The 22,400-nt window shown below is 34.6% G+C and overlaps 4 protein-coding genes and 1 pseudogene across 10 annotated transcripts in view; all 5 read left to right on the forward strand.

Annotated features, from left to right (window-relative positions):
• LOC105431450 (synaptogenesis protein syg-1) overlaps positions 1 to 3,675 on the forward strand; it is a 157,336-nt gene extending 153,661 nt beyond the window's left edge. Inside the window, exon 8 of the mRNA XM_089073833.1 lies at positions 3,576 to 3,675. Within this exon, the coding sequence (XP_088929959.1) occupies positions 3,576 to 3,580 (5 nt within the window). The 3' untranslated portion in view covers positions 3,581 to 3,675. The remainder of the gene's footprint in view (positions 1 to 3,575) is intronic.
• Positions 46 to 1,419, forward strand: LOC105431451 (alpha-crystallin B chain-like). The gene has a single exon (XM_011645639.3). The coding sequence runs from the start codon at positions 197 to 199 to the stop codon at positions 797 to 799; it is 603 nt and encodes a 200-aa protein (XP_011643941.1). The 5' UTR covers positions 46 to 196; the 3' UTR covers positions 800 to 1,419.
• A 444-nt stretch (positions 3,676 to 4,119) lies between the features above and the next one.
• LOC105431477 (uncharacterized) lies at positions 4,120 to 6,548 on the forward strand. Of its 3 annotated transcripts, none has more exons than XM_089073830.1 (2): positions 4,120 to 5,961; positions 6,232 to 6,548. In XM_089073830.1, exons 1-2 carry the CDS (start codon positions 4,127 to 4,129, stop codon positions 6,257 to 6,259), a joined length of 1,863 nt encoding a protein of 620 aa, XP_088929956.1. In that variant the 5' UTR covers positions 4,120 to 4,126; the 3' UTR covers positions 6,260 to 6,548. The 3 variants fall into 3 exon arrangements, with proteins under 3 accessions (XP_088929956.1, XP_088929955.1, XP_088929954.1); XM_089073829.1 differs by having other exon boundaries at positions 4,120 to 4,944; positions 5,005 to 6,548; XM_089073828.1 differs by having other exon boundaries at positions 4,120 to 6,548.
• A 3,001-nt stretch (positions 6,549 to 9,549) lies between these two features.
• Positions 9,550 to 10,628, forward strand: LOC105431452 (protein lethal(2)essential for life pseudogene; annotated as a pseudogene).
• A 4,673-nt stretch (positions 10,629 to 15,301) lies between these two features.
• ort (glycine receptor ora transientless) lies at positions 15,302 to 20,596 on the forward strand. Of its 5 annotated transcripts, none has more exons than XM_089073842.1 (10): positions 15,302 to 15,471; positions 15,595 to 15,690; positions 16,122 to 16,266; positions 16,442 to 16,524; positions 16,659 to 16,802; positions 16,888 to 16,970; positions 17,294 to 17,428; positions 17,730 to 17,830; positions 17,932 to 18,252; positions 18,802 to 20,596. In XM_089073842.1, the coding sequence occupies exons 2-10, from the start codon at positions 15,596 to 15,598 to the stop codon at positions 19,039 to 19,041; spliced, it is 1,347 nt and encodes a 448-aa protein (XP_088929968.1). In that variant the 5' UTR covers positions 15,302 to 15,471; position 15,595; the 3' UTR covers positions 19,042 to 20,596. The 5 variants fall into 5 exon arrangements, with proteins under 5 accessions (XP_088929968.1, XP_088929969.1, XP_088929967.1 ...); XM_089073843.1 differs by having other exon boundaries at positions 15,303 to 15,471; positions 15,606 to 15,690; XM_089073841.1 differs by having other exon boundaries at positions 15,303 to 15,690.
• Positions 20,597 to 22,400: the final 1,804 nt, after the last annotated feature.

Raw genomic sequence — 22,400 nt, forward strand, 5'->3', positions numbered from 1 at the left:
ATATATACGTACACTGACGTGGCGAATGAGATCAGAATTGGTCAGTACGCTGTCAGCGAGCGAGTGGGGTGTTTGATTATCATCAACCCAGTAATTACAAGGCAGTTACGAGGTGCCTGATTGCATCACACGCAATCAATAATAAACCTATTCTGTCTTGAAGCTTATCGTGAATCAACAAGAAAAATACTGCAAGATGGCTCATTACGTCGTAGACCCGTCAATACTGGTGGGATCACTTAATTGGAAGGACGTTATACGTCATCTCCTGGAACAGGAGATGGACAACGAGGTGAATCATTGGCGATCTGCAAAGTCGCCGTCGTTGCCACTTGAAACCCTTGCTGTGTTGCTGCGACCGAATAGCGTGGACCGTGTCGCAGATATATTGGGTTCGACATCCCGTCCTAACCAGCATCCACAGGAATTTGTCGTCAAAAAGGACGACTTCCAGGTGGCAGTGGATGTGTGTCATTTCAAACCGGAAGAGGTCGAGGTGACGGTCAAGGATAATCACATTGTCGTCACAGCCAAACACGAGGACAAGCGGGACGAACACGGCTGGATATCCCGGCAATTTACCCGGAGGTTCCAGTTACCAGAAGACGTTGACGTCGATCAGATGATTTCTAAATTATCCTCCGACGGTTTTCTGACAATCGTCGCGCCCAAAAAGCAAAAGCTGAAGGATGAGACTGTGAGAACTGTCCAGATCCAATACACTGGGAAGCCTTTCGAGAACAAGCGACAAGAAAAGCCGAAGCAGCCCCAGCAAAATGACGAGAAGGAATCGGAATAAGGATCGGACATTTCAAAACAATCTATTATATATCTTTCGCTATTAAATCAATATTGTGTTTTGAATAGATTGTTGATAATTCTATATAGATACATAGCAGGTTTTCCTATTATATTCAGCATACAGACTTAACACATCTATCTCATGAGTTAAATCTGTGATAATTATATGTGACAGTATTCCTAAACCTATGTAATGCATTTATTTAACAACTTTCTAAAACTAATTGTAATAAATTATCTCTTAGAATTTATCTATCAAAAATAGATCACTACATATTAAAATTGACAATGAAAAAGATGATTAGACATGATTAATTACTCAGTTTTGTATTATTTATAATTATGAAATTGAACTTTTTATAATCTTATAAGTTTATTTTAAGTTTATTAAGATAGATCAATAGGATTAGATAGATCAATTAGGATTTATTTTCCATAATAAAAGTACCTGTTAGATAAAATAAAATATTACAAATTATATTATTATTTTTAAGTTTGCTTGGAACATAGAAAATTATCGATGTAAAGATTAATTTGTTGTTTGTTGTTAATTTTGTAAAGTTTGATGTACTAAAATGATATGATTATTTAATAAATGTAAAGATTAATTTTTTAAAATTATGAGTTATTATTTAAATGTCTTATTAATTATATCAAATTTATGATTTTATTATCTTTTACATATTGATATAATCTTTTACTTCTTTCATATGAAAACATTTATATATCTTATTTTATTTTTTTAATTTATTAAATAAAACTATTGTGTAGACGTTCTTTTGATAACAAATTTTTTTTAAATTTTGATTTTATTTTTTCTTTGTTAATAGAAATATCAAAGTATAAAAAATCTTTAAACTATAATTAGAATAAAAAATGGACTTTAGAAAGTCAGGTAAAGAATAAAATATTTTTAATTTAAGTTGAAACTTAATATAAAGAAATTGTTTGTTAGTTGTAAAAATATATAATGCAAAAAAAAATTATAAATATCTTTTTAATCTTTTATCCTTCAATATTTCTTCCTATATATTAATATTAATTAAGGAAAAAAGATTCAAAATTTATTATATCATACACCTAAGTTTATTTTTATAATATTTCTATAACATTAAAATAAGATAAATGCATAATCTCTATGCATAATCTCCATTATTAAATATAACACTAATTCATACATATTACTTACATTACATACTTACAAGTATTCTGTTTTTAACATTATAAATGCCCTTTTGTAAAGATAACTTTCTATCATATATGCAAAATATGTACACAATAACATGCATAATGGAGTAATTTTAACACTGTTTCAAATAAATATTTTTTTTATTTAACTTTAAATATTAGCAAATATTAAATAATTTCTTTATAAATTTATAAAACATCTTTTTTAAATCAAGAACATAATATATTTTAATAAATACTTATTTTAAGGATATTTAAATTTTCTAAATTAGATGATAGACAGATCTTTTAATCAGAATTAACCTTATTACGAACATTCGTTTGAAGTCGTTTCCTTTTTAAATTTGTGTTCTTAAATGATTTATTATAAATAAGTGATAAAAAATGATTCACCTTATAACGAATTCTAAAGTATCGATGTCTCGTAACACACTTGTACTGTTGTTCATGAATCATGAACATATGTTGGAATGGAAAATGGTCAAGGACTCTCCAAAACATGCATGAGCCAAAATATTTAAACAACATACACAACATACATTCACAAGGTTTCTTTGCAGAAGACCTCTTTAAATAAAATATTGATAATGTGATGCATGTTATATTCATTATTAACGCTTGTATGCATCCGAATCGAAGTTTTACTCCTATTTATAATTCTAATTTATAGATTTTAAAGATGCGTTATCCAAATGTAACAAATAAAATAATTTCTATGTCGCAACAAAAATCTTAAGATTATTTAAATTTATTGAAATGCGGTAATAATGCACGTATTGCAATATTTTCATACATATATAATATGTTGTCTTTGCTGCAATGAGACACTGTTTCATATTCAATATTTGAACAATACTGTTTTATAGAATTATTAAAATATTTCATTTATATTTAATTTATCGAAATTGTCCTACTTTATATTCAAAATTAGTAAAAAGTAATTGTCTATTTTCAGATTTAAAAAAAGAATTTTTAGTTATCTTATCGAAAATTTTGCAGTTCTAAATAAGAATTGTAATTTAAGAAATATCAAAAAAGATCAAATTTTTTAATTAAAAATTTTTAAATATTAAAATATATGCAAAAATACTAATTAAGATCAAAAATAGGAAAAATATTTCAATTTCAATAGGCTGTTTTATTATCATTCTAATATTGTGGCAAATCTTAATATTTTATATTTTTTAAAATATGGAATAACAAAATCAATAATTTACGTAAATATTATTTAAAATTTGCAATTACATATCATTTGTAACTATTGACGTGTAAATTGATAATTTTCTGATCGTATCCATTTCATTTCTCCACAAATAATGATAGATGAAAGACATTATGATTGCATCATACTTCAAAATAACAAATAAGTTTGTGTCATTTTCATAATTACTTTCCATTCAGTCATCATAACTTTCCATTCATCAGTCATGTTGACTTTCCTGATGTCATCTCAGTTTACTTAACCGCCAAACATGAGTGAATTGGTCATATTTGTCTTCTGTACCAAAATCATTGACGTGGATTTTATTTTTTAAAAATACTTCAAATGCTTTTCTAATATATACTTTCGTTTTGTTTTTTTGCAGACTAGCATGTAACTTTCGAGAATACACAGATTATTAAACACGAAATGAAACATTAATGTTTGTTATGATATACAAATGTATATTTCCAAGTGACGCGTAAATTTCCAAATTACGAGAAGATAATAAATGGAAAGTTTTAACTGCGCCGAAGTTCGAGCCAAATAGTTATCGAAAAACAACAGAAAGGGACAATTGAGTGCATCTCCGTTCACCGATTCATCGATGATCGATGATGATTGCGCGAAAAGAGGGTTGAGCAGATTAGAGGAGGATCTATTTTAACTAAGTAAGTGCAACTTCCATCCGCGGTAATTTCTTGAAGCCCTACAACATTACAGATCGCGTCTCCCCACTCAGATCGAAGATCAGGCTCGTCAGATCAGACTTCGTCCGATATAAATACGGGTGCGACGATAGCCCCTGTATCAATTGTGCGGGTAATACCAGCATACGAGGAGAAGTTGCATCATACGCAAGCAGCGGATCAACCGATTGCACTTAATCTCTTCAACTATCATAACACTATCATAACAGAAAAAAGAGGATACATCATGTATCTCTTGCCGTTTTTGTTATCGAATCTCCAGCTGGGTCTGAACGATCCCTTCCGTTCAGTAGCACTTACGCCCTCTTCGCGTTTTGTTAACGTGGACCTTTCCGCATTGGACAATCAAGTCCATGGCATCATTAATTCTCACCAGGCCATTTTCGATCGAGGAGTTCTAGACTTCTTCTACAGACCCTGGAGAGTTGGTAGTGCCGGCATTGGTAGTGCCGGCGTTGGTAGTGCCAGAGTTAACGGCAATAATTTCGAGATCACCGTCAACGTGCAGCAATTCAGCCCGGAGGAGGTCTCTGTCAAAGTGGTTGACCGTTGGGTGGTTATCGAAGCCGCACAGGAGCAGCAGGACAATGAGAAGGTTGTCGCATCCCGGCAATTTTCAAGGCAATTCCTGTTACCTGGTCGCGCCGACGTCGATCAGGTGTCTTCCACGATATCGAGCGACGGCGTCCTGAAAATCACGGCGCCGTTGAAACCAGAGCAAGTAAAGGTAATCCAAGTCGAGCAAACCGGACAAGCGGCCGGACAAGCAGCAGGACAAGTGGCAGGACAAGTGGCAGGACAAGCGACCGGACCAGCGACAGGACAAGCGGCCGGACAAGCGGCAGGACAAGCAACAGGACATGCAGCCGGACGCGTGGCAAGACACGCAGCCGGACAAGCGACTGGACCAGCGACAGGACAAGCAGCAGGACAAGTGGCAGGACAAGTGGCAGGACAAGCGGCAGGGCCAGCGGCCGGACAAGCGGCCGGACTAACGGCAGGACAAGCGGCTGGATCAGCAGCAGGACAAGCGGCCGGACTAGCGGCAGGACAAGCAGCAGGACGTGTGATAGAAGGAGCGGCAGCACAAGCGGCAAGACAAGTGGCAGGACAAGCGGCTGGACAAGCGGCAGGACAGGCGGTCGGACAAGCGGCAGGACACGCAGCTGGACGCGCGGCTAGACACGTGAATGAAAACGCGGCCGGACAAGCGGCAGGACAAGCCGCTGGACACGCGGCCGGATCAGCAGCAGGACAGGCGGCCGGATTAGCGGCAGGACAAGCGGCAGGACAAGCAGCAGGACAAGTGGCCGGACAAGCGGCCGGATTAGTGGCAGAACAAGCGGCAGGGCCAGCGGCCGGACAAGCGGCCGGATTAGCGGCAGGACAAGCGGCAGGACAAGCCGCCGGACGCGCGGCTGGATCAGCAGCAGGACAAGCGGCCGGACTAGCGGCAGGACAAGCAGCAGGACAAGCGACAGGACACGCAGCTGGACGCGTGGCTAGACACGTGAATGAAAACGCGGCCGGACAGGTGGCCGGATTAGCGGCAGGACAAACGGCAGGACAAGCCGCCGGACACGCAGCCGGATCAACAGCAGGACAGGCGGCCGGATTAGCGGCAGGACAAGCCGCTAGACACGCGGCTGGATCAGCAGCAGGACAGGCGGCCGGATTAGCGGCTGGACAAGCGGCAGGACACGTAGCTGGACGCGTGGCTAGACACGTGAATGAAAACGCGGCCAGACAGGTGGCCGGATTAGCGGCAGGACAAGCGGCAGGACAAGCCGCCGGACACGCAGCCGGATCAGCAGCAGGACAGGCGGCCGGATTAGCGGCAGGACAAGCCGCTAGACACGCGGCTGGATCAGCAGCAGGACAGGCGGCCGGATTAGCGGCAGGACAAGCGGCAGGACAAACGGCAGGACAAGCCGCCGGACACGCAGCCGGATCAACAGCAGGACAGGCGGCCGGATTAGCGGCAGGACAAGCCGCTAGACACGCGGCTGGATCAGCAGCAGGACAGGCGGCCGGATTAGCGGCGGGACAAGCCGCCGGACACGCAGCCGGATCAGCAGCAGGACAGGCGGCCGGATTAGCGACAGGACAAGCGGCTGGACAAGCGGCAGGACACGCAGCTGGACGCGTGGCTAGACACGTGAATGAAAACGCGGGCAGACAGATGGTCGGATTAACGGCAGGACAAGCGGCAGGACAAGCCGCCGGACACGCAGCCGGATCAGCAGCAGGACAGGCGGCCGGATTAGCGGCAGGACAAGCGGCCGGACAAATGACAGGACACGCAGCTGGACGTGCGGCCGGACAAGCGGCAGCGGATAGCGACGAAGTTCAGGAGTAAGTGACATACTCAAGAGGACGGACCGCAATCTGCAAAATAGACTGATTTACAGAATCTCCTTTTTCTTTTATGTGATACTGTCGTCAATCTTGCACATTATTTTACATTTGCACTTGTTTGTCTTTACAAGACTACATTCCTCATAATGGTTGGTAAATATAATACATCTTGTATTGTATTTTTTGAGAAATATTAATTATTAAAATCTTTTTCTTCATGATACTCCATTCTTGAGAGAAATGTAGTTGTAATTTTATACTGATAATAAAATAAAAAGGTTTTATCAGCATTGAATGCATTATTCTTTTTATATCATTTATGAATAATACCATGGTCACTTAACTTACTTAAGCAGAAAAAACCTTTTACATAATTTTTCACATTAAAGATTTTTAAATTGTTTGAAATGACAGATAATTTGATAAGAAAAGACAATAGATAAATATAAGAAATGTACATATCTCCCTTTGTTGATTGTCGATAGAAGAAAAGGGCAATGGAGTGCAACTTCGTCCACCAATTATTGATCGCGCGGGAGATAAATAAAGTCACCGAAAAGAATCAACTTTACAGATAAAAATAGAACGCAAAAGTAATGCTTGATTCTAGGTCTTTACCCTGCAGATTTACTATGAATTTGCTCTATAAATATTGTTTATCAAGGTTAAATCAAGCTTGAGATATAATGCTCTATGAACTGAATAATATCAAGAAGTAATATCAAGAAGTAAATAAATCAAGATATATTTCTAATAATTTTTAAATAAATGAATTTTTTAAGTGAGTTTTTCTGCTTCAAATAAAAGAATGAGAGAAAGAGAGAGAGAGAGAGAGAGAGAGAGAGAGAGATTTAAAGATAATGTTAACAAAAAAGAAAAAATATAAATAAGGAAACAAAATTTGTAGAAATTTCTAGAATCACTTGATGAAAAATGAAGTAAGAAATTTAATTCATGAAATTTATCGTACTGCTAATTATTTTTAATTAATATATTCCTTTAAAACAAAATTTAAAAATCTAAAAGCTGAAAATTTTTGAATGTTATTTGCGCAACAATCATTTCATTTGTGAAATAATTCAACGTTTAATTGGGTCATTTAAGAATAATAATTAATTCTGTATAGTCTATCATTTTGATACACTCATCATCCGTCAGTGCATTATATACACAGCCGTCAAACTTACAAATAGCTACATGGCATCGTTTACAGAGCACACGATATAAAAGTCAAGAATCATTAGCGTTGCCAACACGGAACAGGTAATCGCTTTAGGTGTGAAGTATTTTTATCAGGTCATTATTAATTGAAAAGTGATAAAGAAATAAAACAGCTGTTATGTCTCCTGATTAAATTTTGGCCATTTCCGCGATTGTATGATTGAATATTTCATACAAATTAAACAGAGCGATTAAACAGAGTGTACAGAGTGATTTAAAATAACCTGTATATCCTTTAAGAGACATAATTTCTAATTGTATTCTGAGGCGATTTTTCCTTTGGCAAAAGTTTGTCAAAGGAGCTCAATTTTTAAGTTATAAAAAGAAAAAGTTAGCGTATTATAGGATACAGGAGGTAAACAGGGACGGTACAATTCATCGTTACACCCGAGTGTCACGTGAGGCGCTTACCGCGATCAGCTGACGCAGAATAGAGTGAGTACATACTATGTATGCATGTATTCTCTCTATTTTGTGTTAGCTAAGCCGCGATAGTATGTACTGATTAGAAATATGTCCCTTAAAGGACATATGGATTTTTTTGAATCATTCTTATATATATATATACACATTTTCTCTCATTACACTGTTTATATGCGGGACCAAGGACAATGTGGCGCGTTTAAACGAATATCGACAAATATTCGCTGGTTTCTAAACAGTAAGACGTTCTCAGCATTATTATAAATGACTGTAAAATCACTGTAAAACAACAGAGCCATCGTTATTAATATATATTGTGTTATTAATAATTAATATATAGTGATATATTGACGATGATTGACGTGTCAAGTATTGACAGTATATACGCCGTCAAACATATAAGGATCAATGATCTTTCATGGCTGACAATTACAATGCTTTCTGATCGAAACATCAAATATTTTTTCTGAATTATTTCTACAAAACTATTAAACATAATAAAATGATAAAACATGCAAAAGAAAAAAATTTTTTGCAAAAAAAATTATTAATCAGATTAATTAGATAGTGAAATTAAATATCAGCATCTGCAGTTCATTTTCTAATTTTTATTTATATTAATTTATTATAAATAAATATTTAAAGATTTTAATGTCGCAAGATTTTGTTTTGTGTTTCTTATATTCTTGAATTAAAAAAAAATGTTTTAAAAAAAGAAAATGTTTATACAAAAAAAATAATTAACATGACGTAAACAGAATCTTCATTACCAGTTTTTCAAGTTATAAGATATTGCAAAAACAGTAAAAAAAACTATAATATTTTAAATTTCTAAAAGTTTTTTAAAATGCTTATTGCATTTTTAGACAGGGCTATTCACCAGACAGAGAAGTGTAGACACAAATAGAACATTAAATTTCATATAGTGCATGCATAAAATTTCAAGAAAAAAAAGATTAACAGTGTTTTCAGTATTAACAGCGATTTACGCAACCTACGGCCTATTATTACAATCGATTTTTATGACACTGACTCGCGTCAATTACATCTAATAATAATCTCTAGTAATAATCTCAAATAATAATAAGTCTTAAGTTAATCGCTGGAAATTTACTATATGACACTATAACATTAAAATCGAATAGTTTTTTTGCGAAAATTAAAAACCATCTCTTTGTTGCATTCAAAGTAAAAATAATTTAACAATAATTAATTCGTTTTTGCTTGCACATATTTTTTTTAATTCCAAAATTTTTAAAGAGAAGAATCATCCTCCTATTGTAAAAAATTAAAATCGATATATTTTCTTTAAAATTGCTTTTCCTCATTTATTATCGCAACGGTCAAAAATTATTCTCTGTGGCGTCAAAGTTCAAATCTAATGATCTGATTCCATCACTCTCAAGTCAGATAGATAATAGGTATAATAATGTACAGGTTTCCGAGAGGAGAGATGGATAGAAAAACGTATTACGATTATATATCTGCCGGAAATGCGTAAGTCCGATCACGAAATTGCAAGTTAGTTCTAGAATATGCTCGCGTATCGCTCGCTCCTCGAACGTTCTAGAGGCTGCACGAAATTGCACGTAAGTTCTTACGCGCCTGCGCGAATGTCGTGCGTATAGTTGCGATAACTATAAAATTCGCTGCGCGCGCCGACCTAGCAACAGTCGACAGAAAGCAATCGCGAATAGTGCTATTCAGCGCAATCGTTACGAGCAAGCGAGACGACGACAGAGCGAATCTCAGTTGTCAGTGAATTCCATATCTTTTGTTTGAAGTCCTTCTTGGAATAGTCAACATGTCTCTGGTACCGTTGTTGTTCTCCGACTGGTGGGAAGACTTGGAATTTCCGCACCGGCTCTTCGACCAAAACTTCGGCTTGGGAATTCACCCCGATCAACTTTGCCATCCCGGCGTCCTCGAGCGCTTCGCCCTCCAGCAACGTGATCGACAACGTTTACGCCCATCACCCATGGCTTACTATCGACCGTGGGGCGAGTTGATGCGCAGCAGGGAAGAGGGTGGCACATCCACCGTTAGGGCGGATAAAGACAAGTTCCAGGTGATCCTGGACGTGCAGCAATTCAAGCCGGACGAGATCAACGTCAAGGTCGTGGATAAGTGCGTAGTAGTCGAGGCCAAGCATGAGGAGAAGCAGGACGAGCACGGCTGGATTTCACGTCAATTTGTACGCAAGTATATGATACCCGAGCAATGCGATATCGATCAAGTGACATCCAGCTTGTCATCGGATGGCGTATTGAGCATCACTGCCCCGAGGAAGGACAAGCCGAAGACCCAGAATGAACGAGCGATTAAAATCGAGCATACTGGCAAACCAGCGATCCAGGAGAAGGTGCAAGAGAAGGTTCAGGAGAAGGCTCAGGAGAAGAAAGAAAAGAAGTAGAGATTTGAAATTAAAAAAGCTAAATCGTATATATGTGTGTACACAAATATTGTTTCTGTGAAACATTCCTATATTATATGTTCGTGTTTGAATAGCATTTTCTTTCTTTAAATGTAAATTGGAAATATTCATGGATTTTTCTCTTTTCATTTTTTGTGAGATAATGAAAATGTTGGAATAAATCGCTTGTTTTTCTTTTTTCGTTTTTTTTTTTTTTGAGATTATGAAAATGTTGGAATAAATCGTTTGTTTTTCTTTTTTTGTTTTTGTGAGATAATAAAAATGTTCGAATAAATTGTTCAGTTAACCTTAATTGGATGTTTTTTTTTTTTTATAAAACCTCCCTTTTTCCTGTCTTATATTCCTTAGCGAAAATGTCGGCGATATTATATCTCGATATGTTTAGATAAAAAATTGAATACATAGCGTGAAGTGTGTAAATTACATAATTTGAGTACCTTTTAGTTGAAAATGTAGACTAAATAATTTGATTTGAGAACATCATAATTTATGTAGATTTTGCTACATAATTTCTATATTTAAAATTATATACATATAGTTTTTAATTAAGCTTCATTAAACAAGTTATTTTTATACTATTTTTTTTCTATCGTAAGATATAAATGTTTTTGTTTAGAATTCTTCGCATTAGAAAAAGTAAAAGAATACGTTTGATAAATGAAACGTTTGATAATTTGAATTTTACAAAATGCGGGATAATATAGGCTGCGTCTCGAAATTCAATGCCAGTACTGAAAATCTATAATATACGTAACCTAAACTGTTGTATGTTTTCAGTATTGGCAGTGAATATCGAAACGCAATCATAGAAATGATTATCGGTTAGAAAGAACTATCCGAGACCTCTCTCGGAAAGAGTCATAAATGATAAAGCAAGCAAGAAGCTCCATATACTTGTATTTTTATTAAATAGATATAGCAAATATTCTGAATTTACTGATGCGCACAAGTGCGGATTGAAGTCTACTGTATATTAATTTATCTAGATATAAAAGAATAATATAAATATAAAAGAATAATATAAATACTTTAGTAAGAATCAATAGTCAACTATTGTTCAGCAATTTAGAGAATGAATATAGTATCAAATGTATCTATTACCTGAGCCCTCTTAGTGCAAACTTCAAAGCTGTACCATACCGCCATCAACGTCAGCTTTGGAATTAACGATATCCTTTCTTTTACACTGTCGATAAAAATACTAATTTCTAAGTTCTAATTATTGATTAATATCTATTTCTATCAATATAGATTAAGTTTAATTTCACGAGCACAGTTTAACTTACCTTTATCTTTTTTTCATTTTAAGAATTAAAGGTAGGTAAATATATAGCGTAAAAAGTGTCTTAAAATTAGAAGTCAATCATTCTGTTAAGACGCTTACACGGCATAAAATAAAAACTATCTTTATTCTAACAAATAGTATAAATAAATAAATAAATATATATATATATATATATATATATATATATAATACTTTTCAAATTATAAACTAATAAAGTTGACCAGTTATAGCGTTATAGCGTTTTGTGCGCTCAGCCATGTTATATTATATAGCAGTGAAGGTGCCATACTTCATTAGATGACAAATTTCATTTGACGTAATAATTATTTCAATAACTAGCAATCGCGCATCATGCAACGACCTCGTAAATCATCCCTCAAATACCAATGTATCACGAAGCAGGTATAAGAAGAGTTCTTACGTCGGCATTTGCGCGACAATCGGCAATCGGTCGAAAATAATAGGGGGTGGATGGTATGGGTGAACACTTTTGGTCTCGAATCGGGCGTGTAAGACGCAGAGAGACAGCCTGAGGTCAGAGAAAGGGGATGGAGCGTGCTTATCGTGCATCGTCTTCAACTACCCCTCCGCGAAACTTCCCTCTTCCTCACCTACCTCGATATACCATCCCTCCGATCTCAAACCCCTTTCTCTCTTTTTCACTCCTTCCTGCTTAGTCCTCTGGCTTCCTCGTACTCCAAAAGCACTTCCAGCTGACGTTTGCAGAAAAAAAGAGAAAAGAAGCACGAGGACCCGTGTGTTACGGAACGTATATGATATATTCGATCTAACTGAACTTTGCTAATTTACCATAATAGCATATATGATGCGAGGAGAATTGTTAAAAAAAAAAAAAGTAAATAAATAAAAAGGAAGAAACGCACATTTTCGCAAGCTGATGTTTTACATGTTTTTTATTTTTAACCCTTCGAGAAACATATTTTTTCCGTTTTAATTTCCGTCTTTTAAATCAAAAGGTTAAAAGAGTTATCGCAGATTGTATCTTCGAATATTTAACAATGATACTTCAAATGATGTCATGAAACCTTTGACGTAATCACTCCCTTTTCTGAACGATATTTAAGCTAGTGCTTGTGATCGATTTTGTCATCGTTCGTCGAGTCATCGATAGTAGCTGAATGCGACAATAGTTTCTCTTCCGGATACATTCCTTTTACATTAATACATAATTTATATTTTTATTATAATTAATAATGTTATAAAAATTAACTGTCCCACTTCACTTTTTCGTTTAATAATATAATGAAATAATAAAATTATCTTTGTACAGAGATATCTTTTTCTCAACAAATCTTACATTTTAAATAATTTTCTTTTTTGTTTCACATAGAAGTACAATGTATATTATAATAAAAAAATGTATAATATAATAGATGATAATAGATGATATTCTTTTATAGATTTTTCAAAAGAGAGATAGAGAGAGAGAAGAAATTTTAAAATATTATATCTCTTTCATTTTTTCAAGAATATGTCAATTTGATATATATATATATATACTAACGTTCTGAATACGGATGCATGCAAGAGAAAATTGTTTTTATACAGATCGATATTTCTGAAGGATCTTTCCGTTTCTTCAATGTGTCCGATTATTTGTCCTCACATAGAGGAAATGCGATGCACAAGTGTTTGCAGTAATGCGTTAATATCTTGTTAGTCTTGAGAATATGTGAATATGCGAGATATGTAATAACGATGTGGATAGAATGCAGTCATCGCGTAAAAGTAAGAGAATGTGCCAGGAAACGAATTGTGTAAGGAGCACGTCGAGTGGTGCGGCACAATCCAGTATATTCCCAGTGCTGTTTCAGATCCAATGACCTGATTGTCGCGTTTCGGAAAAAGCGCATTAAGAATTACCTATAAGAATATAAGTTACAATTTGTATGAATATCAGCGTTTTGTTTAAGTATTAAACTAATTGTTCTTTGATTTTTGTTGAGAAGATTTTAATCAATATTTTATTAAATGTTGATGAAGAAGTTAAATTGGTAAATAGATTTCAAATTTAAATGTTACAAATAATTATTAAATAATTGTGTGTATATATATATATATATATATGTATATAAATATTTATAAAAATATTTAAAGAGAAAAATTTTAATTTAAAACAAAATTAAGGATTCATAATTTTTAGGCGCTTTGAATACATTTAGAACGTAGATGCGAATTGAAGGCCTGTACTCTCGAGGGTACTTAATTAAAATTGAAATGCATAAAGATATGAGGATCATAAAGTTGTAAAAATCGCTTAATCAAGTCAAAATCACGAATAAAATTTGCATTTTCAATTGCGGCATTATAATTAATTGCGATGCCGTTAATGAGATTGCGCGTAAGCTCATTTCTTTCAGTTCACAGAATAGAGAAGGACTGCGGGAATGTCAATGCGGGAATGACTTAACTAATATAATTTTCACAATGACAAATTGCATGAGAAGAAAAAAAGGAAGCGATGGAACGCGAATGTCCCTTTTGATTTCAATTTTATGCTTCAAATTTGCATCTTCTCTCGCGAGTTTCATCTCCCTTTTGTCCTTTGTCTTTCATATGTCCTCTCCTACTACATTTTGCACTCATGCATAGATACGTGTGTATGTGCACTGTCGCGGGATTACACGTACACATTGACGCGTGTGTATACTCTTTCGATAAGTGGCCACTCGACATACCGTACGAGCGAGACGAACACGTACACCTTTCTATTCGTGGCACAATTTTCGGGGATCGATATATCGAGCGGCATACCACGGTGACTTCAAATTGCATGGTAGTTAGCGCCTCTCCATCAGGGACTTTCGGCAAGAGAGTTCAATGAGAAGAAACGGAGGGAGATGTGAGCGGCGCATTGTCTTCCTCCAAATACCATTGTTAATTTTGAAATCTTTTAAAATTCAATGTAACATGTTGAATAATAAACATCTTCTAACACTAATTATTGCGTAATATCGCCCATAAACCTATCTCAGAAGTGTAAAATATTTTAATCTCACTTTTTGACCAATTTGAAGATTTTTTTTGAAAGAAATTTTTGAAAGATATTTTTTATTGTACCTTTCAATATGTTTATTTTTAAGATTTCTTCTTTTTCGATCAGTTCATCAAATTTTTTTTGGGCTATGTCCGTAAAGAAGTAAATCGTAAAACAGTTGCGAACAAAATTAAAGAAAATAAATAAATAGTAAATTTGTAAAGAATCCAATAATCTCATGAGACTTAATTTCGGATAAAAGAACGAAAATACATATGTAAGCGAGTCTCGCGAAACGTTGCAGTTGAACGAAAAAGTCAGGAAAAATTATACGAATACAAATGCGCCTCGATGATATGCCGCATTGAGGTAAATTCAAGCGACGTAAACCAATGACACGGATATCCCGTGGGGGATTACCACCACCCTCTTCCTTCTTTCTCTCGCCGATCCAGCGCGCGATACTCCAGATTCTATCCGCTGCCAGTACGTCATGAGCGAGAGTTACCCCTTCTTTAACGCCAGTACTTCTTCCCTCTGTTAAGTGGACGAGAAGGTGGGATAGGCGATAGGAAAGTATTACCGCTGGTCCACCACCTTTACAGCTGCCACCACCACCACCACCACCACCACCACCACCACCACCACCACTGCCGATCATCGCCACCACCTGCACCACCCCCACGTCCTCGTGAAGCTCGTCTATACGCAACGATGAGGATTCTGCAGATTTGACAAAGTCGTTTCAAGAAACTCAGTCGTCGACTGCCCGTTCTCGTAAATTCAGGGCATTTACGATTAGGAAGTTTCAGCTTGCTCGATCGCGCCGGAACCCCGCTTCCGAATTTCGAGGTTCTTGCTCTTCTTTTTCATCTTTTTTTTTTCCTTCTTTTTCTTCTCAAAGTGAATTAGTTTTTCTCTCCTTTTTGTGTATGTTTTAATTATCACGAATTTGAAAATGCGTTAACACAAAAGCATGTCCATAGAGGAGATACACGGAGGCGATATGTCTTCTGCGATGCTCTCATCCATTTTGCTTCTTCTATTTTTTGGCCGCGCTGCGAATGCTCAGTAAGTAGACAGTTTATCGTAAAAACTGAACTAAATTTTGCAAAAATTAAACTAAACTAAAGTTTGCAAAAATTAAATTAATTAAATTGTAGAAGTAGATGTATTAGAATAAAACATTTTTTGATAAAAGGCATACATTTTTAGCAATGCTAATTAAAATATTAAAAGAAATTCTTTCGCTTTTAAAACAAACTTAAATTAATAGATCACATCTAGATTTATATATTGATCACTAAAAATTTGACGTGATATATATATTTTTATATACATATTAAATTTTTATCTCTTTTTTTATTTTATTTATTTTACTGTTTCTACTTTTCTACTATTTAGTTTATTTAAATAATTAATTAATCAATTTATTGTTAATAAAAAGGTAATATTAATACAGATATATTATATTTTTCAAAAATCGCGATGTTCACTTGCAGGAGAAGTTTAGAATTTTTCGATCTTTTACCCGAGGATCCTAAATTTTATGACAAAATGCGACCTCCTAAGAAAGATGGTCAAGCAACCGTTGTATATTTTCACGTTACTGTAATGGGACTCGATTCCATCGATGAAAATTCAATGGTAAACGAATAATTTTAAATGAGAGATAATACATATCATTAGAAAACTTATTTTTTTACGCCATGAATCTAATTGCTTGTTGATGAGAATTTGGGAACGTAGTTTTGTATTATCTTAATTATTAATTATTGTTTACGAGGAATATAAGTATCTCGACGGTAAATTACTTTTATAGACGTACGCCGCTGACATTTTCTTTGCCCAAACGTGGAAAGATAATAGACTCCGACTGCCAGAAAATATGACATCCGAATATAGGTACATAAATTTATTTACTATGAAGTTTTTCATTATTTTTGCATTTAGAATATTTGTGTTATCTTTTTCACATTTTTTTATAATATTTCTCTATTTTTAACATTGACCGCTATTGTCTCGTAACGAAATTTAAGATTGTTAGAAGTTGATTGGCTGAAAAACATGTGGCGACCGGATTCTTTCTTTAAAAACGCAAAGTCTGTGACTTTTCAAACAATGACGATACCGAATCACTACTTGTGGTTATATAAGGACAAAACCATTCTCTACATGGTCAAGTGAGTTTATAACAAATCATATTTTTATTTTCGTATCGTAAATTTGTGTTTCTAAAGCGTAAAAGTTGAAATATACAAATTTCAGACTGACCTTAAAACTCTCTTGCGCCATGAATTTCCTGATTTACCCTCACGATACGCAAGAATGTAAATTGCAAATGGAAAGTCGTAAGTTATCATTATCTATAAAAGAATTTATTTCAAACTTTGTATTCTAGCAAGTTGCGCTATACCTATATTAGTTATATTTCAAAACTATATCATTTTTTTCTATGGCTTTTTATTATTTACCTAATAATTGATAAAAATTGATCTATACAAAAATTAGAAAAAATATGTTTATATTTACATATTTAACGATTGGTATAAGTAAACTGATGATAAATGAGTTATATGTAATTAAAAAATTATATATAATAAATAAACATAATGACGTCATCGAACATTATGCATACATGTCTCATGTGAAAACGAAATAACTTGGTCGACAGTATCGCACACGACAGACGAAATGATCTTCCAGTGGGATCCCGATGTTCCTCTCGTTGTAGACGAAAACATTGAATTGCCCCAGTTGCAGCTCGTTAAAAATTATACGGCCGACTGCACACAGGTCTATTCCACTGGTAGGTAAATTACATTTGGTAAATGATTGATGAATAACTATTGCTATGTTAAGAATAATATCGCGTATCATACTATATACTATGAAATACTTTGCATATTAAAATAGATAATCATTTCAATTAACTTTTTCAATCAATCCTTTCTTACATTTCGAGACTGTGCAAGTATTTCACGCGATGTTATTTCAACGTGTGAGAAATTTCTCCGATCGAACGCCCATGCATTGATATCACTTGAATTTAATTCTGAGCTAAATATCAAGCACGGATACTTCATTGAAGATTACGTCGCAACCTCCAGGTAACTTTACTTGCCTCGAAGTTGTGTTCGTGCTGAAACGACGTCTCGGTTATTATTTATTCCATACCTACGTGCCAACGTGCTTGATCGTCATCATGTCGGTGAGTAAAATATCGCAACGAGAAATGTCGCAAAGAGATATTTTTTTCTCGCGATATTCTTGCAACAGTGTTTTTCACCACGAATGTCGTGCCTGTCGCAGTGGGTGTCATTCTGGATAAAACCTGAAGCCGCACCCGCCCGAGTTACTCTAGGAGTCACCTCGTTGCTCACCCTCTCCACGCAGCACGCCAAAAGCCAGGCCTCTTTACCACCCGTTTCGTACCTGAAGGCCGTCGACGCCTTCATGTCAGTTTGCACGGTATTCGTGTTCATGGCACTGATGGAGTATTGTCTGGTGAACATTGTTCTTGGCGACTCGGATACGCCCGCAGCGAAACCCGCACCTCCACCACCGCCGCCATCCTCGAGCACCGCGGACTCGGCTAAGTTCGACAAGATCTTCGACATAGCCGCCAACAAGGTAATAATAATATTTTGAATATTTTGAATAGCCCAGGAAGCCTTAAGAATCGAATTTATCGAGATATTATAAAATTATGTGAGCATACATTAATTGGCTGAGATAAAGAAATATCCGATAAAAACGGCATTGCTACAATGCGGGAGAATTCTTTTTACAATATAGAAAAATTACCATTTCGTGATTCTTTGATAAAAAAAAAATCTCATCGTGATTGTTGAAAATTGATTCTAAAGTCTCCTCTCTTTAGACTTACACTTCCGTGCCTCGAATGGGAAAATGAAGCGAGCACATTGCGCTAAAGAAAATTTATTTATTTGCGCATCGTTGTTGAAAAATAAAAATTTATTTATTCTACATTTATCAAAAGATATTAATTACTGAATAAATTATAAAATAAATTATTAGATAATATAAGAATATTCATGAAAAATTTGCTTTAGAAAAATTTTTGAAGAAGACTTTTCGCGTCGGTCGTGGTTATTTTAACATGCCGATAGTTTGCATGTTGCAACATTATCCTTATTTCTATTCTAAATTCCATTCAAGGCACGGGAGACAGTCTGCATGATGACGGTTCAACTTGTAATCGTTGTCACGCAGGGAAACGCAATATTGTTATCCTGCCGATCGCAGAAATCGCCGGTTGCTCCACCGCCCGGACCTACCCCGGCCCAAAAGGCACGAATACGAGCATTGAACATCGACCGTGTATCTCGCGTCTTCTTCCCTTTTCTATTCGCCGTACTGAACGTCACCTATTGGATAATGTTCGCCGAGTATATTTAGACGGTGACACCGGAAACACTCACCAAACATCGCGAACATCGCGCGACACTTCAGAAGAAGTATGAGGAAATGAAGAGAACGAGCTTTCTGCAAGAAATTGACTCCGGAAGAAAATTGTACCATGTTGGAATTGAAAGCAGTAGGATTTTTTTAAGAAACACTTGCCCATTATGTAATGTGATAGATGTGTCGTAAAACGAACGAAAATGACGAAGAGTTTTGCGAAACGAATAAGTGAAAACGAGACGAGTCTCTAGGAAAGTATCATCAATCTGCATGAGTAAAAATAAAATTTAAGGCTCCTGACTTAGAAGCCGCGGCCATATTGGAATCGTGATGAGCGACGTCGTAAGCGAGAAATGATACAGTGAAATTTATTGCATGTAATTTGCAAATAGAGATATTTGACTAAAATGACACTTGAAATGGCTTTAAGACATTTGTGAAAATGGACAGTTATTTTACTATATTTTCCTCTTCAATAAATAGTTGTAAAGTCTAGTCAAACAGAAAAACACACGATTGACAGCTATTGAAAGAAGTGAAAAATATACTTTTACATATAAAATTCAAAGACAAACTTTAGCTGTCGTCCATTTTTACGAATTTGATAGGCAAGTCACATTAAGCGCATAATAACTTAGGTGCAATAAGAAATTTCGTTGTCGACACGTCACTTAAATATAAAGACGAACAAAGACAAGGATAAGATGAATAAGAATGAATAAACTTCTTTCATCTTCATCACCTCGACGCTGTGTCAACGCGGAGCAGTCAGGAGCTTAAAAATGGATAACGGTATTTCGCAAATGCAGAAACGCCTCATCTTTTTAGAATGCTGCTCTTTCGGAATTTCAATCTTTCTTTTATCGTTTCCTAAAATAGATAGAGAATTTTATTATAACGTCGCCTATTATCATAGCACACTCGCTCTGTCTTCTGACTGCTCACTTTTTTCATCCGTTCGATAACGATAATTATGATTCATGAACTATGGAATAATGCGCGTTTTTATCGCTACGCATTTAAAATCAACTTACAAACGTACTTTCTTCTCTTTGTCGATTGTTAAACATTTTTGGTTAAAACTAATTAATTATATTAGATATAAATATGTATAGATATATATTTTGTCTTTTCAAAAAATGTCCTTGTTTATGAATAAACTTCTAAAATTTCTTCGAAATTAAATAAAACATTTTGTCTAAATGGAATAGAATAATCAACGATGTACAATAAGATTACATATTAATTCTAATAAATTTAGTGGCATCATATTTATTCAGCTTTCGCTTTGTTCATTATGTAAAACTCATGATACATATCGTCAAATAAAAATTCTTATCACGATCATTCACGATAATTTAACAATGTATCTCTTGTATGAAATAATGTCTCGATTGTTAATTTATAAATATTATCAATTTGCAACTTTGCATCATCAAAATTTATCATAAATAATAATGAATATTTCTTGATATAAATCTGTATCGTATGTCTGTAACATTAAAAATGTGTCTAATAAAAAACTACTATGTTCTCTCGCTAATGCCAATCATTGTTAATCTTTTATTTTGACTAAATTTGAATTATTTAATTATTAATTAGCATATCAAGTAGCGTGTGTATTATTTTGTTAATGCAGATAAAATTATTAAATTTTTTAGTTAACATAAAGAAATAAAAATTTAGGACAACGAAATAATTACAAATATTATTTCGAGCAATTTTATTGATTGCATTAATAATCGATTAATTAATAGAAATTTAATTGAAATTGCTTCCAAAAACAAATTACAAATAAAAGTATTCATTCTTTTAAACTTGGAGTAAAAAATTTTTAATGAAAAATAAGGACAACAATGCGTTTCATTAAATTAGAATAAAATTATATAAGATAATAAAATTAATATAAAATAATAATAATTAAAATTTTATTAATATTTAAATTATGAATAATAAATATTATGTTTTGTAACAAGACATTTCTTTTATAAAGTTAAAGAAAATATTACAAAGAAAGGTTTCAAAATTATATTATTTTTAATTTTTACACATTGTCATCCTCTGTTCTATCATCGAAAACAATAATTAATTGCAAGAATCATTACAGTCATATGTGCCCTCTATTGGTACTAAACAAAAATGTGAAATACAGTCATCGTCAGTAAGAAAGGAATCTGTCGGTTAACACTTTTTTTTACTCTCCGCTTACTTTCAACTCCCACCAATGTAACCAGGATCGTAGCACCCACGCACTGAACAAATGGATAAAAGCTAGCATCCTTGATATGGAATGATAAAATCATAAAATATGCTATTTTTTTTGTTTTCGTTTCTTTTTCAATATATCAATATACAATAAGAAGTAATGCAGTAAAGTTATATGACTAGTATGACAATAATTTTACGATAGCATTTCCTTGTATGTATACATGTATAACATGTAAAATTATTGATCTCGATTTACATTAAGAATTATAAATTTTTTATTACGCATTTATTTTATTACAACATTACAAAGATATAAATGAAATTTTGTTAAATGATTTTTTTATATAAATCATACAAGTTTGTTTATAATAATCTTACATCTCTTGAAATTAAATTTAAAAGGAAATCTAAATATATATTTTTTTAACATAAAGCATATTTATGATGACAATTCGTGTTATATAAATAACTAATTTCTCATGAATTATTAATACAATTGCGTTTTATTTTTACAGATGAAATTTCGAACAAAATTAATTGTGGAATATAATTTTATTGCCTTTAATATAATTAATAATTTACATAAACAATCTTACAAATTAATACATATTTGTGCGTTTTTTATCGTGCGATTCCGCTGATTCACATCGCGCTCTTGATCTATGTAATTATGAAAAATTAATTCTGCCGGACGAAAGGCAAAATTGTCTGTTGTCGCGGACTACGTCGCGATACAGCGAATCAGTGCATTCGCGCGGGGGAGAAAACGGAAAGTGGGATCATCGCGGAGGAAGGAAGCGTAGCGTGGGCCGCCTTATCTGTACAACGTGGCTCGGCTATGATAGCAGCCCGGCTACGACGATGCCATTGCCTTCTCCTCGCCTTTCCAGGACGGTTCACTTTCTGTCCTCTTTCGTCGCTCACGAATATAGGCATCACTGAAGATTGGTGGAAATCGAGAACATTGCGCGGAGCAGATAGAGAGAAACTGAAGCACATTACATTGTTAAATAATGGCTTTTTTATAAAGTAATTAATTAATTAATCTTCTCCCCGGGAAAAAAATAATAAATCTGTAGACATTTAAATTCCGTTTTAATCTCTCCCGAATTTGCAAACTTTGAATATTCTATATATATATATAT

This window comes from Pogonomyrmex barbatus, unplaced genomic scaffold (assembly GCF_055798465.1).
Source record: "Pogonomyrmex barbatus isolate J1 unplaced genomic scaffold, ASM5579846v1 scaffold16, whole genome shotgun sequence".
In the NCBI taxonomy this organism is placed as follows: domain Eukaryota; kingdom Metazoa; phylum Arthropoda; class Insecta; order Hymenoptera; family Formicidae; genus Pogonomyrmex; species Pogonomyrmex barbatus.

Bases quoted from the DNA above. Each gene is read 5' to 3' on its own strand.
- LOC105431451 (XM_011645639.3), top strand. From the start codon at position 197: ATGGCTCATTACGTCGTAGACCCGTCAATACTGGTGGGATCACTTAAT.
- LOC105431477 (XM_089073828.1), top strand. From the start codon at position 4,127: ATGTATCTCTTGCCGTTTTTGTTATCGAATCTCCAGCTGGGTCTGAAC.
- ort (XM_089073842.1), top strand. From the start codon at position 15,596: ATGTCCATAGAGGAGATACACGGAGGCGATATGTCTTCTGCGATGCTC. The intron at 16,971-17,293 runs GTAAGTTATCAT...CTTGGTCGACAG, and splicing joins TAAATTGCAAATGGAAAGTC to TATCGCACACGACAGACGAA. The intron at 17,831-17,931 runs GTGAGTAAAATA...TGCCTGTCGCAG, and splicing joins GCTTGATCGTCATCATGTCG to TGGGTGTCATTCTGGATAAA.